Source organism: Eptatretus burgeri, chromosome 11 (assembly GCF_056783735.1).
Source record: "Eptatretus burgeri isolate ZD-2024b chromosome 11, Ebu_testis_v1, whole genome shotgun sequence".
NCBI classification, from domain to species: domain Eukaryota; kingdom Metazoa; phylum Chordata; class Myxini; order Myxiniformes; family Myxinidae; genus Eptatretus; species Eptatretus burgeri.
Genome location: NC_140971.1, coordinates 66,667,320 through 66,688,331, shown reverse-complemented (window position 1 = coordinate 66,688,331; position 21,012 = coordinate 66,667,320). Strand labels below are relative to the sequence as shown.

General features: G+C 42.7%; 2 protein-coding genes across 6 annotated transcripts in view; one reads left to right on the top strand and one right to left on the bottom strand.

Moving 5' to 3' along the window:
• BLOC1S5 (biogenesis of lysosomal organelles complex 1 subunit 5) overlaps positions 1–1,989 on the top strand; it is a 10,543-nt gene extending 8,554 nt beyond the window's left edge. For both annotated transcript variants that reach the window (XM_085846754.1, XM_085846752.1), the window contains exons 3-5: positions 715–838; positions 1,104–1,162; positions 1,440–1,989. In XM_085846754.1, the coding sequence (XP_085702880.1) occupies positions 715–838; positions 1,104–1,162; positions 1,440–1,613 (357 nt within the window). In that variant the 3' untranslated portion in view covers positions 1,614–1,989. The remainder of the gene's footprint in view (positions 1–714; positions 839–1,103; positions 1,163–1,439) is intronic.
• LOC147017275 (hydroxymethylglutaryl-CoA lyase, mitochondrial-like) overlaps positions 1,841–21,012 on the bottom strand; it is a 21,423-nt gene continuing 2,251 nt past the window's right edge. For 3 of the 4 annotated variants that reach the window (XM_085846749.1, XM_085846750.1, XM_085846748.1), the window contains 6 exons: positions 20,673–20,768; positions 20,417–20,565; positions 19,353–19,416; positions 3,088–3,276; positions 2,643–2,768; positions 1,841–2,344 (listed from right to left, as the gene is read on the bottom strand). In XM_085846749.1, the coding sequence (XP_085702875.1) occupies positions 2,243–2,344; positions 2,643–2,768; positions 3,088–3,276; positions 19,353–19,416; positions 20,417–20,565; positions 20,673–20,768 (726 nt within the window). In that variant the 3' untranslated portion in view covers positions 1,841–2,242. Of the gene's footprint in view, positions 2,345–2,642; positions 2,769–3,087; positions 3,277–19,352; positions 19,417–20,416; positions 20,566–20,672; positions 20,773–21,012 lie in introns of all 4 variants that reach the window. The other variant, XM_085846751.1, reaches the window with a different exon arrangement.

The following is a 21,012-nucleotide window of genomic DNA, read 5'->3' as shown; positions in this document are numbered from 1 at the left end:
TTGAATAACATGATCACAAATCCTCCCCACCCCCTATGGACAAAACATGATACATATGTACACACACACACACACACGTTGAATGCCATCTTGTGATTATTGAGCTGTAGCCACTAAACATCAGAATTTTGAGAAAGGGGTTATAATTTCCACAGTTGCACCCACATATGCATAGTTTGGAAACCACCACTTGGTGCATTTCAAATTAAACAAGATTAAGACCTTCAAGCATTCTTGTTCACCACTAATGTACACTGCAGTAACTGATGCATCGTTCCTCTGTCATGATTATCCTGAGGGATTATTCGAGTCAATAGGTGGAGTTAAATTCCACTTCAACTTTTCAAAATATGTACGAGCAACTCGCATCTTCCCGAATTATGTGGATGGTCGAAAACATCACAGATTTGGAGATGAAAAACTCATGCGTTCAACAATTCTGACATCCCACCATTTGATGTATGACAGGCCAGTTTAATTACCACCATGATTTCCCACACGCCAAGCAAGCAGTGGTGTTGAGGTGACCGGTTTAAGGGTTTGCCAATTTAATTGACTGATGTGTGGCAGGCATTTTGTAATGATGAGCGGCCGCTTTCTTACAAGGAGCACTTTTAGACCTGTTCTGTAACGTTGTAGGCCTCACGTAACAGAGCTATTTACAAGGCACGAAGGTTTATTCGCCTCGCCTTATCGATTGCTGTATGGGAGCAGGAAAAACGAGGCTGGAGAGAGGAGCATCAAGCAGAGAAGCTTGCACAAGCTGTGAAGGAGATGAGTTTCACTCTCGTTCCTGATAAAGAAACCACACACAATATGGCTGCTGTCTTGAGCCGCTGTGAGTTGGGGTCCTTGTAGTCATTGCTGCTTCCAACAATTTCATTGTTTTTTCTTGAGTCATAACAAACATGGCACTGTTTTGACATTTCATTGAAGCAAAAATAATAATTCTGCCACAGGTTCAGTGGAAAAGGCCTTGTTTTTATGTGATGTCTCAACATCTGGGAATGGGTAAAAGGAGTCCCCTCCGGCCTAGTTTGCCACAGCTCTCTCCAACTTCGCCAAAACCCTTCAAGCTTGTTCTCACCCCATCTGTCCCGCAGTACAAGCCGTGAACCACATGAGCAGTCGGATCCTGCAATGTGAGAACAGCTCTGATGAGGTGGCGTATTACAATTTATTTATTTATTTTACAACCTGGGGTATCACTTAATGCTTGTGAACTGTAATTATGACTTATTTCAATTTTTGATAAAAGCAAACTTTTAAACCAGTTTTGTGAAGAGCAAGCTCATCTTACCTGCTGAGGACTTGTTCACTTTACAGTCATGAGTTCATTGGTAAAACTGCTGGCCTGAGCAACTGCTGTTGATGTACACTTCGTGGATCATATAGATTAGGCAGTTAATAATAATGATTGCATGATGCATTCCATTTAGAATGCAACACTGGAGGAAGGTAGAGCTCGGAGACGGGTCGCTTGGGAGCAAGCACTGGCCTGCAGCAAGCAGCGGCACGAGGAGGCAATTCGGGAACACGAAGAACAGGTGGCTGCACTGAGATGCCATTACCTTGCTCTGGGTGAAGAACTGCACACACCCACCGTTTACTGATGCATGAATGAAAGGATCGAGTTTGTTACACAATAGGTATACTGTATATGGTTTCACATTCACTTGATCAAGTGGGTTCTAATTGATTCTACCTGAACACTGATGGAAGTATGTGTGTGAATTTTTCACATCTTGCTAAGAAAAGGAATTGTTCATGTAAAAAAAAAAAATATATTCTATGCTATTCGTCAATATGAATATACACTTTAACTGTAAAAAGGCAGCAGTTTGAACAGTGAAAACCTTTATTAGTAGAATGCAACGACTGCAGCACAGCTTTTAAATGTCATGGGGAAAGCAAAAACAACTGTGCCATACAACTATCAGATAGGAATATCACCAATGTTCATTGTCCAGCAATTTTTTTTTTTTTTTTTTTAAATAAAAAATCCAAAGAAGTGCAAATGTAATATGTTCGCTTATAGTGGTTTAACAACCAAGAAGCAATACTCAGAATAACATCTTGGAACTTGAGGGTCTGTCCATCCTGCCATCACCTGTTATGATTAACATGATATGTGCAGCTCCACCATGAGATCAATTACAATAAACATTTGTGACACTTATGTGGAGCTACTGTTCATACAAACTTATTGGGACTGAGGTCTCTTAAAAAATCAAGTGTGAATTTACAGCTTTGATGTTGCTCTAGCTACGTTGGAGTCATTGGGTCGGCCCAATACTCTGCAGATGAAATTTCCAGCTTCTACAACTTTTTGCAGATCCACTCCCTTGGGTTCACAGAAGTTCATGGAGGGGAGGGGAGGGGGAGGGGTGGAAATTAAATGGTTATGAGTTTGTAATATGATACGCAGAACAACAATTTCAAATGCCTTTATCTTATCTGGTTTGTGGATGTTCAGGAGCCCATTTGTGTCTTTCTGAAATCGGTGAGTAATCACAAGCACACTGAACAAATTACAAATCTGTGCTCTAAAGTCTAACCTACAGGGGGCACTGCTGCATCAGCAGCAGTCACACTCCCAGCAATCAGGTGCTGTAAATTAGGTTATTCCCACTGCAACTCACCGTATCTATCCCCAGCCCATGTAGCATGTAGAGCACATCCTCAGTTGCTACGTTTCCTGATGCCGCTTTGGCATAGGGGCACCCTCCAAGTCCCGCAACTGACGAATCCACAACGCTTACACCCATCTACGATGATGGGCACATAGCACAACAAAGCTTATGTGTCACACTGCATCCTGTTGTGCATGATACAACGTGGGGATAAAACGATGAAAACTTTATTTACGTATTGTTTTTACTGTTTTCACTCAATGTTTGTGTCAATCCCTCCCTGCTGAACACAGTAAAACACGACAACCTCAGTTCGAAGCATTTCTCCAAAGCAGCATCAATCCCCTGCTAAACACAGCAGAATTCACAGCCACAGGTTAACTTGTGGTGAGAAAAGCTGCTGCTATGCATGAAACCTAGACGTTAAGAAAAGAACCATGGCACTTGATCATACCTGCAATGCGGTTAGGATGTTTGCGAGAGCCTGACCATAAGTATTGTGGCAATGCATAGCGAGGACGCCTGCAGGAAGCTCATGGAGTACGGCCACCAACATAGCACGTATGCTGCCAGGCGTACCGACTCCAATCGTGTCTCCCAGAGATACCTCATAGCATCCCATATCATGCATCTGCTTTGCCACCTGGAGGACAAGTCTTCAGATGATTTAAGTGATCAGAGGTAGTACCAGGTGCAGCAGAACATATGTAACATTGGCAATTAATGTGAACAAAAATTAAAGTAATTTGACTTTCGAGTTAAACACTATTTTTTGGCAGGGGGTGGGATGGGGAGGTTATTCGTTTATTACACAAGCCGAACATGGATTCTCCAGCCTTGACTAAATGAGTTGGTGGTGATGGATGGATGCTCATACTCTTGGCAGCCCAGTGAGGTGCTCCCATGTGCATCTTTCCATGGCTAAGAACCAATCCTGGAGGAGGTCACCACTGTTGTGGGTGTGGAAATCTTTGCTGAATAGCATTGGGAATCTAACCCACAACAGTGAGGGCAATACAACAACACTTTACCCACTTCATCAGTCACAACGAAGGACAACACAAAATAAAAAATTTATGAAATGAGTACTTACAAAGTACTTGGTTTCTCTTTTTTTAAGTGTAAGGCTCATGGATGAGCTGACAGAATACACAAAAAACCACACACATATACCCGACGGGAATCATCACAGAAACAATGTACCACTACCTAACACAGCACTTAGGAGGCTGAGAGGAAGAACAGAAGCGATACAAGAGGATGTTACAAAAGTATAGACTACTAAACAAGGCCGTACTAGAAAACTGCAATACGAGAAGAACCAAATTGTCCACAGGCTGGATAGACTATTTTTAAAAAGCTTTTGATATTATCACATCTATGGATGATAAAATGCATACAGTTGGACAAGATCAACCTCCAAATAATCGAACTGCTTGATAAAACAATGCAGCTCTGGAACACCACAATGATACCACAGCACTCAGAAGAAAAGATTGAAACAAGCCGATAGGCGACGAGGATTCCGCTAGGATCGAAGCGCTGGATACGATGCTTTTCATTCTGACCAAACCACCGACGAAGATTCATTGCCAAGACGTATTGGTTCACATACAATTGTTCCTCTGCCTAGCAATATTTTTCCTATTGCGTATTTTGCCAACTGGCACTCCTCACAGGACTACCATTTGAAAAATAAAACCTAAATCAAAAATCGGCTCGAGTAAAATTTTCTAAATATCTCGAAATGTTTAATTCCGAAGTCTCGTTTCTCCACATTCAAAACTGTAGGACAAGTATTGAAAATAGTGAACGTAGGTCGAGAAAAAGTATTTTTTCGAATATTGCGTATTTCAGCCCCGACACCCTTGGTGATCGAATCTGGAAAAATGCTGTGGTTCAATATTGTAGTAGTTATTAAACTCTATCCATACACCGAATTTGAACGTTCCGCAGTCGACGGTTTCAGAGGTCAAGGTCACTTAACATATTCCCTGGTTCACCACCTTTCCGCATTTGGAGGGCTGCCATTCGGAAACTATGAGAGATAGAGGAACGTTATGCTGTTGCGATAACTGGATGGAGATGCAAGGAATAGGTAGCAGTTGGTCTGGTCGCTCTACCTATCAGAGAAGCCGCGCTACGCCAGTTACCGTTTGGGTTCTTAAAACGCGGTTTTTCGGCCGCTGCATAGCAACGGGTGGTTGCTTAGCAACGAAACTCAAACGCGCACACTCCCAGACCATATGGCACCTGTTCGCCAAGTTTCATCGAAATCGGTTTGCTGGTTTGTGCTGTGGAGCCTCACGTTGCACGCACACGCGCACGCACGCACGCACGCAACCTGACAATAACGGATATCTAGCAAATCCCAATATTAGGAGTGAAGATACCACGTGTGATCTTCCAAGGAGACAGCATTCACTCCCCACCCTCCTAATTTGCCTGGCCCTGGATCCAGAGCAACCTCATTAATGAGCAGACACATACACCATAACATCCAATAAGAATTTCCAAAGAGACAGTGAAGGTGATGCTTCTTGGCAGAACTGAAATTTGTGAAACGGTACTCCGACGACATTCAAATGGAATTTGGCCGAGATAAGTGTGCCAAGTGCACATTAATACAAGGTAAACCAACAAAAACGGATAACATTTTAAACAAGTTCGGATTGCGAACATACCCCGTGGGAGTTCATTTGTACAACTCTCAGGTGAGCGATAGTACAGCCGACAGATAGTTTTGAAATTTGGTAACATTTTCTTCGCATCAGAAAAATAAACCAGAACACCTCACAAGAGTGAGGCTAGTTTCATATCATTTGCGACTTAATTTTGCATTGGGCAGCGCCCAGCGCATTAAAAAAAAATTTTAATAACAAATTTAAGAAAATGGGCCGAAAGGGCTGTTTCTCAGCCCAAAGGGCCAGAATCGCACTTTGGGCTCAGTTAATGCCTGCAAAGTGACCTCAAGAATATTATATACCTGTCAAGTTTGATCCGGTTTCTTTCACGAATAACTGAGAAATAGTAATTTTAAGAAAATGAGCCAAAATGGGCCGGCAATCGCACTTTGGGCTCAGTTAATGCCTGCACATATGTGTCCAGTATATGCCTGTCAATTTTTTTTTTTAATCAAATTCTGTTCACGAATAATGGAGAAATAGACATTCAAATGAACTGTACACAAGAAAAGAGATCGCGAGCGGTGCTTAGACCCCATGTGGTAAAAATTAAAAACCTAAACATAACAATACAGGAACTAGAAAATGAACCCTCACACAAATACCTCTGAGAAGAGGGCCACCAAATATTTCAAAAACCAATGCGCAAAACAATTACCAAAGAATATGTACATATATAACGAGGGTGATCCTGAAAACATATCTCACCTCGAAAAACAAAATCAAAGCCATAAATCAACAGTACCAGTGTTCCAATACAGCTGAGGAATAATAAACTGGCCACAATTGGAAGTCAACAAACGAGACATCAAAACAAGGATAACTCCTAACTCCTCAAACTCTCCACAAAAATCAATGCATTGTGAGAATGTACCTGTCAAGACAAGGAGAAAGCGGCCTGATTGAACTCAACCAAGTGCACAGAATGACAACTGTAGGATTGGCCGAGTACGTCAAAAGTTTGACAGACTACTAAATCCATTATGTATGCAAACACGAAGACAACAATAACTAGAGAAGGCATCCCAAACGCACACAACAAAAAAATTCCAAACAGGAACAGATGAAGATGTGAATATCTGGACACAACTTTGGGTAGTGGATCCATTGATGTCGAGTAATCTACTGATGTGGACCTGTGACCCGGGTTGTAGATCCACCATTTGGAGAGGTTCTGGGCTGAAAGGTTCGAAACCTCAATGAAAAACGGTGCCCAACTGATGATCCGGGCAGTTTGGAAATCAGTCGATTGCTTACAAGTGAAGGTTATAAGTTCAAATAAAAGAGCTTTTTTAAAGTACTTACCAGTACATAATATATCTGTGTGTTTGTATGTATATAGTATATGTATGTATGTATGTATGTATGTATGTATGTATGTATGTATGTATGTATGTATGTATGTATGTATGTATGTATGGTGTGTGGTGTGTGGTGATGTCTGGCTTCCTTCTTGGAACTATGGTACAGTAATTGATCTTTATTTTGATGAAACCGAGACAGCCCCTGCAATTGCAAAAAAGACAAAATAAAAATAAAGTGAAATAGCAACAGACATACACCGACAACTGGGAGAACGTCAAAAGAGCAGGGAGGTACGATTAAAAAAAAAAGGGACAGATTGAGCATAGACAACAAAGAAGACTCATTGGAATGGCTAAGCAGAGGTCAGCTCAATTGGGATGGAAAACAAATCAAAATAAATGCCCAAGACCAAGGACACAATACCAATATACATACATACATACATGCGGAACGTGCACCACAGCGAATCGCTGTCCACTTTTTCCGCAGGTACTCCAGGGGCCTCAGTCTGGCCATTCCCCAAACAGATGCCTGACCCATCCTCATCTCATAGAGATGGGGACATTCCAGCCACCCACCTGAAGGGACTACCTCAGGTTAACCCGAAGAGACCGCCATCTGGTGGACGACACCCCAGCACCACACTACAGTGTTTTCTGCGGAATGAAGTGTTTTGTGGTGGCTGGAGTGCAAATGGTGCCACACCAACCTCCAAGGGAAGGTAACCAACTGCAGGAGGATGCCCACAGACATCGTTGGCACCAGATATGGATGGCTTTTGGCTCACAAGGAGTTCCTCCGCCGTTTGGCAGGTTTTGTATTTAATGCTGCTGGGTGTCAATGCCCATGCACTCTCCACACCAGGGGGAAATGGTGGGAGGAGCCAGTTTAGTCGCCGACACTCGACCATGAACAGGTTAGTACAGGTTTTACATGATACCTGCAGCAAGCCACAAATCTGATCTGGCCTGTCCTGACAATCAGGGTTGGGTGCCACCATACCAGCCAGGCTGCTTTGTACCATCTCTCAGTATGGCACAATGCAGGGCTCTCATCCTCAAGCGATCTCCCAACCCCAGCCTCTGAGTAGCCGAATTACAGGTGCACGCCACGATACCCAACCTTATTTCCTTGTTTTTTTTTTTTTAAGTCAACCCATGGAGTTTGTCCACAATCTATCCTCCAAGTGAGGAAGCAGTACATAGAGTAACACCCTGATTTATGGCTCCGCTTTTCACGTCATTTTACAAATCCGTAAACACGTTATTAATACTACGACCCGATTTTCATCACCTCAACTCGCACTTACGTCACTGTAAAAGCTACACCTTTTATTCTTGAGCGTTTTCAGCACTTACAAAACTGATAAAGATACATTGCCAAAGTACCAAATCTGGAGATCACAAAATCGCCGAAAGAACGACTGTACTTTGCTTCGCACATAAACTAATGTACCATCCTGTAGATTTGCTAACAGGCAATGTAAGTTGTGTTCCCTTAGAACTGAAATTAGATGTTATTTGTGGAATGGTAGCTAGTGAATGTGCAATTGGTGTTGCCGGGTTATGAAGTTTGACTCCTACTATCTATAAAAATTCCGATGTTCATTCAAGATGGAGGAAGAACAAGAGGTACTAAGTTTGACAGATTCCAGAAGAGGTTTATTTTTATTTACATATGTCTGGTAATCATTTTATTTTATGTATTACGTATGTGTATTTGAATAGAACCGACGTCGACTGTACTGCCATGGCCAAAAATATTGGCACCCTTGCACTTTTTTCAAATAATGAACCATTTCTTCCAGAAAATTGTTGAAATGAAAATATATTTTGGTATCCACAAATGTATCTCTTTAGTTTGCAATGGAACAAACAACAAAAAAAAAACCTGAAAAAAATGCTAAATCTTAGCTTATTCCAAACAGAAATCCTAAAATGGCCCGGACAATATTATTGGCACCTTTTAGAAGTGAGAAACAATTAGATTTCAAGCATGTGATTCTCCTTTACTTTGGAATTGAACTCACCTGTGGTGAGTTGTAGGTGCCTGCAATATAAAAATCACTCATTCAACCAGTTTGAGTAGAGAAAAAAAAAAAGAGTCATTCTGCTGTTTTGTGTCACTGTGTGCACCACAATAAGCATGGAGAAAGGAAAGAAAACCAGAGAATTGTCTGACGAGGTCAGATAAGATTGTAGCCAAGCATGGACAATCTCAAGGCTTCAAGTACATCTCCAGAGACCTTGATGTTTCTGTGTCCACCGTCCGCAATGTTATCAGGAAGTTTAAGGCCTATGACACTGCAGCCAACCTCCCTGGACGTGACCGCAAGAGAAAACTTGATCGAAGATTGCAGTGAAGGATTGTTCGAATGGTGGAGAAAGCACCTCGATCAACTGCCAAACAGATTCAAGCTGACCTTCAGACACAAGGTACGACAGTTTCAACTCGCACCATCCGTCGCCAACTCAATGAAAGGGGGTTCTATGGTGGGAGACCAAGGAGGACCCCACTGCTGAAAGAGATAGAGATAGAGATAAGAAAGCCTGACTGGAGTTTGCCAAAACACACCTGAACAAGCCAAAATCCTTCGAGGAGAATGTCCTGTGGACAGATGAGACCAAATTAGAGCTTTTTGGTGAAGCACATCATCTCTATGTTTACAGAAAACAAAATGAAGCCTTCAAAGAAAAGAACACCTTCCCTACAGTCAAACATGGAGGAGGTTTAGTGATGTTTTGCGGTTGCTGTGCTGCCTCTGGTACTAGATGCCTTGAATGTGTGCATGGCATCATTAAATCAGGAGATTACCAAGGCATTTTGGAGTGCAATATTCAACCCAGTGTCAGAAAGCTGGGTCTCCGTCAAAGGACATGGGTCTTGCAGCAGGACAATTACCCCAAACACACCTCCAAAACACCCAGGAATGGTTCAAGACAAAATGCTAAACTGTTCTGCAGTGGCAAGCAATGAGTCCAGATCTAAATCCCATTGAACACCTGTGGGGAGATCTGAAAACAGCAATTGGGAAAAGGCACCCTTCAAATCTGGGAGAACTGGAGCAGTTTGTACAAGAAGAGTGGGACAAACTGCAAGTTGAGAGGTGTAGGAAGCTCATTCATGGCTATTGGAAGTGCTTGACTGCAGTTATTTTGTCCAAAGGCTGTGCTACCAAATATTAAGTACAGGGTGTCAATAATTTTGTTAAAGCCATTTCTTTTTATTTTCTGATTTAAAAGGATGTATTAAGTTTTGAATCAAAAACAAAGTTTCTGTGATATTAACAGTGAAATAAAAAACTGTGGAGACAAAATACTTTTTGTCAATTTCAACTAATTTTTCGAGAAAATTGTGAGTTATTTGAAAAAAGTGCAAGGGTGCCAATATTTTTGGCCACCACAGTAAATGGATGATGGTGTGTGTGTGTATATGTGTGTGTATATGTGTGTGTGTGTGTGTGTGTGTGTGTGTGTGTGTGTGTGTGTGTGTGTGTGTGTGTGTGTGTGTGTGTGTGTGTGTGTGTGTGTGTGTGTGTGTGTGTGTGTGTGTGTGTGTGTGTGTGTGTGTGTGTGTGTGTGTGTGTGTGTGTGTGTGTGTGTGTGTGTGTGTTTTGTTCTCTCCATAATTCAGGTATCAGAAGGTGGAACAAAGTCCTCCCAGGACTAGTTTCAGTGAAGGATCACGATTCATGGCCTAAGTTGTGCTGTTGTTGGAGTTTTGGTCCGATGGCTCTTGTCAGGATCGTCACTGAGCCCCGGACAGCCCTTCAACTGGAGTTTGTGGTAATGTTCCCAGAGATGGTTTGTAGGATCTATGTGATGTTCTCCTTTATCATTCCCGTTGCTCTAATTATCACTGGTACAATTTTGGCACTCTTCAAATTCCAAGATCTTTCCACTTCATTCTTTAGGTCTTGATATTTGGTCATTTTCTTGATTTCTGCATTATTTAGACCAAAATTACTGGGTACTGAAATCTCAAGTAACAATGCTTTTTTCCTTTTTTCATCTGAGTGCCATGTCCAGTCACAGTGCTTTGTTTTCTATGTTCACGCTGGATGGGATCCATCAGGTCGTATGTGAGCATTTTGTCCTTGTTTTCAATGATTGCTTTTGGTTCATGTTTCCATGAGTTTTCTGGAACTTGGATATGGAGACTTTTGTAGATGTGCCAGTGAATTACTCCACATACCTTGTTGTGCCTTTGTTTGTACAGCTGTTCTGACAGGAGTTTTTTTACATTCCAATAGGAGGTGGCTTGTACTTTCTGTTTCTACCTTGCAAACTCTACACTTGTCTGATTGGCTCAGTCCTGCCATTTTTAAAGCCATTCATTCAGTGTCCTTGGTCTTGGGCATTTATAATGATTTGTTCTCCATCCTAATTGAGGTGACCTCTTCTTCACCATTCCAGTGATCTTTCTTTGTCTATCCACAATCTGTCCAACTCTTCTTTTTCTCCCAATTGTCACAATATATCTGTTGGTATTTCGTGTTGTATTTTTCTTTTGTCTTTTTTGCATTCATTGGGACTGTATTTGTTGCCATTTGGGTTTGGTGCGTGACATCTACTATGCACACCTGTATTTGGAAGATTGTTTGCAGCGTGAGTGAGAGATACCTTTTCTGGCTTGTTGTGTTCATGCTTGTGTACAAATTGTATTCCTGAATCTGTTGAACTTTTCACGTACTCTGATAATCCTACATTCGTTGCTATGTGCACTTGATCGAGTTCCATTATGCTGCCGCCTCCTTTCCTCGGCAGGTACTTTCTCGGGATGCATTGATTTTTGTGGAACATTTGGTGGATAGTGAGGAGTTTTCTTGTTCTGATATCAAGTTTTCTGATTTCTGCATGTGGCCAGTTTACTAGTCCGTAGCTGTATTGAAACACTGGTACTGCTTGTTGGTTTATGGCTTTCCTTTTGTTTCTTGGGGAGAGGTATTTTTCAGGATCAGCCTCGTTCTCCAAAGGTATTCTTTGGTAATTGTTTTGTGCATTTTTTTATGACATATTTGGTGGTTTTCTTCGACTCCAAGGTATTTGGAAGATGCCTCGTTGTCCAGCTCCTGCATTGTTGTATCCAAGTCGATTTTTATGTTGGTAAACCTTGCACGAATGTGTACTTCGCACATTCATCTAGACCAAATTCTCTTTAGATGTCGTCAGAGTACCGTTTCACGAATTCCAGTTGTTCCGCAAATTTTTCGTCGTTTGGTGCAAAGAGTTTAAAATCATCCATGCAAAGTAGATGTGTCACCTTTTTGTTTCCTTGCTCATTAATGAGGTTAGTGTGTGTCGTGTGTCGTGTGTCGTGTGTGTGTCGTGTGTGTGTCGTGTGTGTGTCGTGTGTGTGTCGTGTGTGTCGTGTGTGTGTCGTGTGTGTCGTGTGTGTCGTGTGTGTCGTGTGTGTCGTGTGTGTCGTGTGTGTCGTGTGTGTCGTGTGTGTCGTGTGTGTCGTGTGTGTCGTGTGTGTCGTGTGTGACGTGTGTGTCGTGTGTGTGGTGTGTGTCGTGTGTGTGTCGTGTGTGTGTCGTGTGTGTGTCGTGTGTGTGTCGTGTGTGTGTCGTGTGTGTGTCGTGTGTGTGTCGTGTGTGTGTTGTGTGTGTGTGTGTGTTGTGTTTGTGTTGTGTGTGTGTGTGTCGTGTGTGTGTGTGCCGTGTTGTGTGTGTGTCGTGTGTGTGTGTGTCGTGTTGTGTGTGTGTGTGTCGTGTTGTGTGTGTGTGGGTGTGTGACGTGTTGTGTGCCGTGTTGTGTGTGTGTGTGTGTCGTGTGTGTGTGTGTGTGTCGTGTGTGTGTGTGTGTGTGTCGTGTGTGTGTGTGTCGTGTGTGTGTGTGTCGTGTGTGTGTGTGGCGTGTGTGTGTGTGTGTGTCGTGTGTGTGTGTCGTGTGTGTGTGTGTGTGTGTGTGTGTCGTGTGTGTGTGTGTGTGTCGTGTGTCGTGTGTGTGTCGTGTGTCGTGTGTGTGTCGTGTGTCGTGTGTGTGTGTCGTGTGTGTGTGTCGTGTGTGTGTGTCGTGTGTGTGTGTCGTGTGTGTGTGTCGTGTGTGTGTGTCGTGTGTGTGTGTCGTGTGTGTGTGTCGTGTGTGTGTGTCGTGTGTGTGTGTCGTGTGTGTGTGTCGTGTGTGTGTGTCGTGTGTCGTGTGTGTGTGTGTGTCGTGTGTGTGTGTGTGTGTGTGTGTGTGTGTGTGTGTGTCGTGTGTGTGTGTGTCGTGTGTGTGTGTGTCGTGTGTGTGTGTCGTGTGTGTGTGTGTGTGTCGTGTGTGTGTGTGTCGTGTGTGTGTGTGTGTGTGTGTGTGTGTCGTGTGTGTGTGTGTGTGTCGTGTGTCGTGTGTGTGTCGTGTGTCGTGTGTGTGTCGTGTGTCGTGTGTGTGTGTCGTGTGTGTGTGTCGTGTGTGTGTGTCGTGTGTGTGTGTCGTGTGTGTGTGTCATGTGTGTGTGTCGTGTGTATGCCGTGTGTGTGTGTGCTGTGTGTGTGTCGTGTGTGTGTGCTGTGTGTGTGTCGTGTGTGTGTGTCGTGTGTGTGTGTCGTGTGTGTGTGTCGTGTGTGTGTGTCGTGTGTGTGTGTCGTGTGTGTGTGTCGTGTCGGTGTGTCGTGTCGGTGTGTCGTGTCGGTGTGTCGTGTCGGTGTGTCGTGTCGGTGTGTCGTGTCGGTGTGTCGTGTCGGTGTGTCGTGTCGGTGTGTCGTGTCGGTGTGTCGTGTCGGTGTGTCGTGTCGGTGTGTCGTGTCGGTGTGTCGTGTCGGTGTGTGTTTCAAAAAAATTAACCAAAAGAAAGTATTCCATTTCTCCAAAACAACACTTTCTTTACATTTGGCAACAGGATACTCCAGCAGACAGTGTGGATACCCATGGGTTCAAATCCAGCCCCTTAATTTGCAAATTTATTCCTGCACATGTATGAATAATTGGATCCAGAACATGTGCAGGAATAAACCAACAACTGCACGAATGTGTGGAAACATCTTTAGATTCATTGATGACAGGTTTGTATTTGATCAGCTTCATGATATATAATCAAAAAGAACTCAAATTTAAAAAAGAAAACCAAACTCACACTTCCGTTCAATTTTTGGAATTACAAATCGATACATCAATAATCATAAATTTCACACCAAATTATTTGATAAATGAGATGCTTTTCCATTCCACATTGTACAAATGCCTTTCTTAGACAGCAACATTCTGAAGAAGTTATTCTATGGTACAGTTGCAGGTGAAATAATTAGGACTGTGAGAGCAACCACACACAGCATTGAACTTGTCAATAGATTAAAACAACTAGTCAGGCGTATGCTAACAAAGGGAGCCACAGTTAGCAGATTAAAACAAGTTTTCTATAAGATCATAAAAGACACAAAATAGAATACGAATACTAAAGATATTATTAACGAGATATTTATACAAATCATTATAATATATCTATCTATATAAATATTGTTGCGGGCCGGGTTCTGGTGGCGAGAACGACCGCTAGGTGGGGGAAGTTAAGTCGCCTCCCACCAGACTCCTGGAATTGTAGGCTGTCACTCACGGATAATTCCGTGACGCGGCGGGTCGCTTAACCGACCGTGGACGCCAATACCTCCACCGCATAGCGTAGGGTCTTTTTGTCTAGAATCAATTTACCTAATTAACCACGCGGTTTCGACTACCGGGGAACCACGCCCTCAGTACGCCTTGCGCGAACCGATCACTCCACCAACTACCAACTACCTTTCCCATTTGGATGCAGCCGAACAGACCCGCCAAGAATGAACAGATTATCGGGGATAAAGACCAGGCTAAACTCAGATCCGAACCATGCTAGACGAATGCAGGAAAAGACAAAAAATTACCCCCGTGTGGAGGTGACGGTAATCTCTATAATGTTTTTTTACTACATAATCGATGAACTGTTGCCAGATATCTCCTAAAATGACAGACTGGATAGGTTTTGAAAATGGCAACTTTCACAACTTTCGTGACCTTGACCCTGACCTCGAATCCGGGAAAAAATGTCATTGGGTATCACTCATCGAACTCTACCCACATACCAAATTTCATCAAGATCGGAAGTAAAAAGTTTTTTGTACTGGGAGGTGTTTTTGACCATCTTCCAGGTTACGGGGCGGCCAAACGGGATGGAAATTCAAAAATCTGTCTGGTTAGATACAAGATAATATTTTTTACTATCATAATCAATAAACAGTTGCCGAATATCTTGTAAAATGGCAGACGAGATAGGTTTTGAAAATGGCGATTATTATAACTTACGTGACCTCGTGACCTTGACCCTGACCCTGAACCCGGACAAAAGTTATATCGTTGTTCAACACTCATCGACCTCTACCCACATACGAAGTTTCATCAAGATCGGAAAGAAAAATTGTTGACAGACGGACGGACATTTGGTCCGGCTTTATTAGGTCATCTGAGTAGAGATGTCCTAAAAACGAACTGGGAACATTTCCACAATAATTTATTTACAATCAACTTACAAAAGAAGGACACAGAGCAGACTTACGCGGGAATAAAACAGGCAAGATTTACAATGATCAAATAAAAACACATGCAATTCTACTTAAAGACGGCGCCACACACTCAGACGAAAATAAACCCAGATGTATGGCAAAGGACCCCCACAGCCAGAGAGGGAGGTGAGCTGAGATCGCAGTTCTTTCGGGTACCTGAACGTTGGAGGGAAGGGATGCTCCATGGTGCAGCACCTGCCAATGGTCGTGCGGCTCGGTCCACAGCCGCACGCGTGGAGACTGTGTCTGCGAAGGAGCCCGGGTAAAGTAGAGCGGAGTCCGAGGCGGGGATCAGGGCTGCAGACAGGACCCAACGAGAGACCCGGTCAAGGTCGGGTCAAGTTCTTCCCAGCTCTCTCACACTCAAAACAAACGACCCCAAAAGAGCGCAACCACTCTACGACCTTCCTCCTTTCTTTCGCAACCAGCAGATGAACTGTCTCACTCCAACGCTCCTCGCTCTCAGGGTTGCTTCGTAATTTTATAGATCTCCCTCAGCGAGGAGGGGCCTTGGTGAAGCTGACATCACTGTCTGCCTTGGTTGGCCAGGGTTTCCATGGGGTCCCCCCTTTCTGGGCGGGATTTCGGCCATGCGGGGAAGCCCGCCCACTCCCCGTGTCCGGACTCGCCAAAAAGGTACTGCACAAAGATTTTGCCTCGGAAAGTGAGTCGCCGGTTAGGCGAACAAGCGCTTGTTCAGTCCCATGCGAGAGTAGCAAGCGAGAGGAGGGTACTGTGGTTCAAAATATAAGGGGAGAAATGATTTATAAACCGAACTAAATGCCATCGCAACACACCCCTTTTGCTTTCCCACTCCACACAAGGAGGGATTCTATCTGCACATATACTTAATGGAATAACTGACTTTGGGGGTACTGTATGTTTGTATGCATACGGTTCCTCGAACCGTAACAATATATATATATATATATATATATATATATATATATATATATATATATATATATATATATATATATATATACATACATACATATACACACACCATTAAAACCTCCGTCTGTAGTTGTTCGGAGACAAGAAAGCTGGTTAAAAATAAAAAATAAAAGCCCTTATAAATAAGCGTTTCAATATTTGAACAATAGTTTGATTCATCGGTGAGTGGGGTGGTCGTGCCTGTGCTCTGTGTCCGTTCGTCAACCTGCCTGTGTATTTCGCCTCCCCATTGGTGGACATGTATTTTAGGTAAGATGTGCATGATTTCATGTATCATATAATAGAATGTATGATGGGAGTTGTAACTATGTGATAATACATCAAATCCTCCAGCGAGTAGTTTGATTTGTGATGTTGCATTGATGGGTTGAACGACTGCATGGACACAACTGATGTAGTGAATCTACTGATGTGGATCCATGACCAAGGTTGCGGATCCGCCATTTGGAGAGGTCCTCAGCTCAAAGGATAGAAACCTCGACGAATAACGGTGCCCAGCTGATGATTCATGCTGTCAGGAAACCAGTCAATTGCTTCCAGGTGAAGGTTCTTACTTTCAGTAAAGGAAACATGTTTTGAGGTTTACAATTTAAATAAAGTTGAAAATAGAGGATGTTGTAGAATTCATATCATTTACAGCAATCCTTGAAATGATATATTTTAGGAATAGCCCAGACTCTACAATTGTGTATGTGCATGTGATAAAATTGTTGGAAACAGAAAATGAAAAAACGAGGTGTGTGTGTGTCATGTTTTTTGCGGAGCTCCATTGGAACTTTATGATGTGGAGTGTGACACCAAAATGATAGTCATGATCTCCTGAGTAAATTAGGCTAATTAACTCCAAAAAATCTGGAAGAATTCCCACGTTTTAAATGCATGCCATGTTAAGGTATTATTACATTTTGGTTGGGGGGGGCGAGGGGAGGGGGGGTGATTAGATATCACCCGAGAGCAGATATGAATGTATAGAGGAGCATCGTCTGTATATGGGTAATTAGCCAATCTTGATGTAATAAGTTGGGAAAGGTTAACAATTGTCTCTTTGAATATGCACCATACAGGGGGTGATGCATGGTAATTAGTTCGGGATTAGCATTAAGGAAATTGTGCGTATAACCTCTATGTCAACCTCGACCAGAGGTGCGGGAGACTTTGCAAGAGAAAAAGGGGCGGAGCTTGTATTGCCTCCCAAAGGTGGAGCTCAGATCACCTGCGAGGGGAGGGGGGCGGTGGTGGAGTTTTTTGTTGCCCGAAAGGAGAGGGAGGATCCAGATCGGGCGATTGGATGTGTCGGAGAGGATCGAGGGAGTTCTGAGGTAAAAGAAGATAACGTTGAGGTCTGAGGAGAAAAAGGACGGTGAGGAGAGTTATTGAGGAGGTCGTCCTGCCTGCCTGTCTTAGCTCTGTGTCCGTTCATCAACCTGCCCGTGTATTTCGCCTCCCCATTGTTTGCTCGCCTTGTCGTCGTACTCTTCATCACCTGCTCATGGCAAAAAGAAGGGTAATATCGGTAATAAGCGAAATACAATACGAGAAGTGGTGACATTAGGAACGGATCCCTCCCTTATACCATTAATTCCTCCAAGAAAAATTGCTTTGATTTACGTCATTTCGATATTCGTCGCACTTTCCAGGAACGCATCACTGACATAAACAGTCGTCTGACTCACTTTTAAAGTACTGTGAATGTGTACATTTTTGAATTACAACAATTTTCTCGCTATAACGAAGTGGTGCAAATTTAACAACACATGAATATATTTGCTTTTTTTTAAAGAGAAATTACAGTACCAGAGTGAACAAAGAATGCGCGTGTCAGACGTATGCAGTTACCCCCGAGTGAATAGCAAGCAAAGAGCCTGGCTAGCACATGTAGTGTAGGTCTACTTGGTTTGCAACTACAGTACTGTACTTCATCGTCCACAATTCAAGGTAAAATATTCGTTATCTACAAGCAAATTTCAAAAGCGGACAAACTTCAATGTTGTCTGAAACCTGCAAGTTAGGTTAAAGCAGAGCTTGATGTACCGTCTGTCCATGCCGCTAACGAGGAAATATTGAAAGCTGTTACGAGTGAGCATCCCATACTCGCTTATGAGACAGCAATGCCGAGGCCGAAATATGAAATTAAAAAAATATATATTAACAAAAAATATCCAATGCTCCAGGAGACCATGGCTTTACTAATCTCTGCATTCAATTCATGAATGATTTGATGTGCTTTCCCACTGTATTATGCAATCCATATTTCATTGGTTCTATACAAATTGGTTTTTAATTAGGTACGTTTTTATGTCTGCGTCTCTTCAGTTCTGGTTACACGGCAAGTTATTTTTTACCTCTGTCACCGAAGGTGGAAGGAGGTTACGTTTTCACTCCTGTCTGTCTGTTTGCTTGACTTTTTGTCTATCTGTGTGCAGGATATCTCAAAAAGTTGTGGATGGATTCGAACAAAACTTGCTGGACAGGTTGGGTGTGCGACACAGAAGAATTGATTCAATTTTGGTGAAGATCTGAATCCAATTTTTTTTTAAGTGATTCTTCACCATTGAGAGAAGTTATGGATGGATTCGTATGAAACTTGGTGGACCGGTAGGGTGTGTGACAAGGATGAATCAATTTGATTTTGGTGGATATGAGAATTATTTAATATCTAAAGTGATTCTGTGCCATTGATGAGGCCAAAAACAATATATAGCATGAAATTTCAAAAATGTAGAGCCCGATATGTTCTTGTGGATCAGGTGTTGTGTGGAGGAGGTATTCGCTCTACCGAGTGCCCTTCTAGCCTCCCTATGTAAACGTTTGCTGGGGTTTCACATGGTTAACATCGTCGAGATCGCCATGCGTCTTGTGCCGGCTCCACAAATTTAAATATACCCATCAGAGATGGGGAATCCCCCGCCATTGAAAAATAATTGAAATCAGATAAGCGGTTTTCCATTTATTACAAAAACTTTTTTCAAGACGGCCGCCCCAGTCGGCCATCTTGGATCCGGCCACGCCCAAACACTCAAACTCATTTTCATCTCACTTACCGTGAAAATTTCCACTTCTCCAGTATTTGACATGACTCAAACAAAGTCAGAATCAAACAGACAACCTCCCAGACTCTGGTTGGATGCTTTACCCACAATCTGATACTCAAGTGACAAAGTTGACATTGCAAGCTGTATGGTCCTTCCCCTCCCCACCATCCCTTTTAATTTAAGGCATATATTAAATTAAAAATAAAAATCAATCAGAAGTTGGACTCACCTCCGCAACCTTTGTTGGGGAGACATTTCCTTCGTAAGGACATCCCACCACACAGGAGACATACCTAAACCAGAGGGAGCATAAAGTTGGTCTTTTGATGGCACAGTGGCGACAAGAATAACCTGACTACAAACTTCACACATGCAAATCAGCAACTGTATTATAGTAACAGGCATACCAGTGCGAATAAAATGCAAAAAGAAAAATTGTTGCAAATGCAAAAAGTAATGGAAACTCCAAACTAAACTGCCACATTGTTCGTTACACAAAACCAAGCTGAAAAAGCATTTGATGACGTTTACGTGACACTGATGACCAGAAGGGGTAGATGGGTAGAGAGTTTTCATTTAAATCGCAAATTGAGAGCAAAGGGGGTAAAATATAACTATTGGTGCAGGTTTAGCACATCTGAAGAAATGCAGGTTAAAACAAACTAGAACAGCACTCGGTAGAGCGTATACCTCCGCCAGGCTGAATAGTCTATGTTCTGTACCTCATTGATCAGCCAGATCTGCATCCAGACCTTACCCAAAATCTCATCCGCTTATTCTTGCCACATACCCAATGTGTCCAGCAAGTTTCGTCCGAATCCGTCCACAACTTTTGAGATATCGTGCTATATATCTTTTTTTGGCCCCATCTCTCAACGGTGAAGAATCACTTTTAAAATTCTAATATCCGGATCCGGATTTTCACCAAAATCTAATCAATCCATCCTTGCCACACACCGAACTTGTCCACCAAATTTTGCGATATCCTGTTCACAGACAGACAAACAGGGGTGAAAACATAACCTCCATCTATCTTTGGTGGTGGAGATAAAAATCTCAAAATGTCTTGTGTGCTACTTGGCTGTTCTTTAGAAACAAATATGACAATTTAATGCTTGGCCACCAACAGCATGCTGCCTTTTCGCTATGCGTCGACAAAGCCACCTACACAAACCAGTTTAATAATGTAACCCCAAATCTTCATGTTACCATGTTGAAACTGCATTTCTTTTCAATCTTTTTTCACTTCCCCAATTATTGATATCCCCACCCTTCACATTCTCAAAACCGTACCCTCTGACTGGTATTCCAGCAACACGAGCAGCATCCATCACCTCTTGAAAACGCTCCATGCTCTCAGCGATGGAGCAGTTAATGTTCTTCTGTGAAAATGATTCTGATGCTGCTCCAAAAATGGCAACCTCCTTGGCACCGACATTTATCTGTCGGAATTGATGGTGTGAACACAAACCCAAGGTATATGCACAAAATGTGAAAGTTGGACAGGCAAATGCTCAATAATTTGGAATTTCCAAAGTGCTACACTTACGGCAGCTTTGAAGCCCTGTAGGTTTGGTGTCAGCACTGGGTAGCTCACATTGGGAAGCTTCTTGATGCTGCACATAACCTCCACCTGATCGGCCATCTGGCTTTACCAAGCGTAATGTGAAAGTACTCAATCAGGCAAGCATTGGAGAGGTTAATAAATAAACAAACAAAACAATCCATCGCAAGATGATATCTTTAGAAAAACTAGAAGGGCACTCGGTGGAGCACATACCTATGCCACGTAATGCCTGATCCATGAAAACATATCAGGCCCAATACATTTTTTAAAGATAATGCTTTACAGCACTATATCGTTTTTGGCTCAATCTCTCAACGGTGAA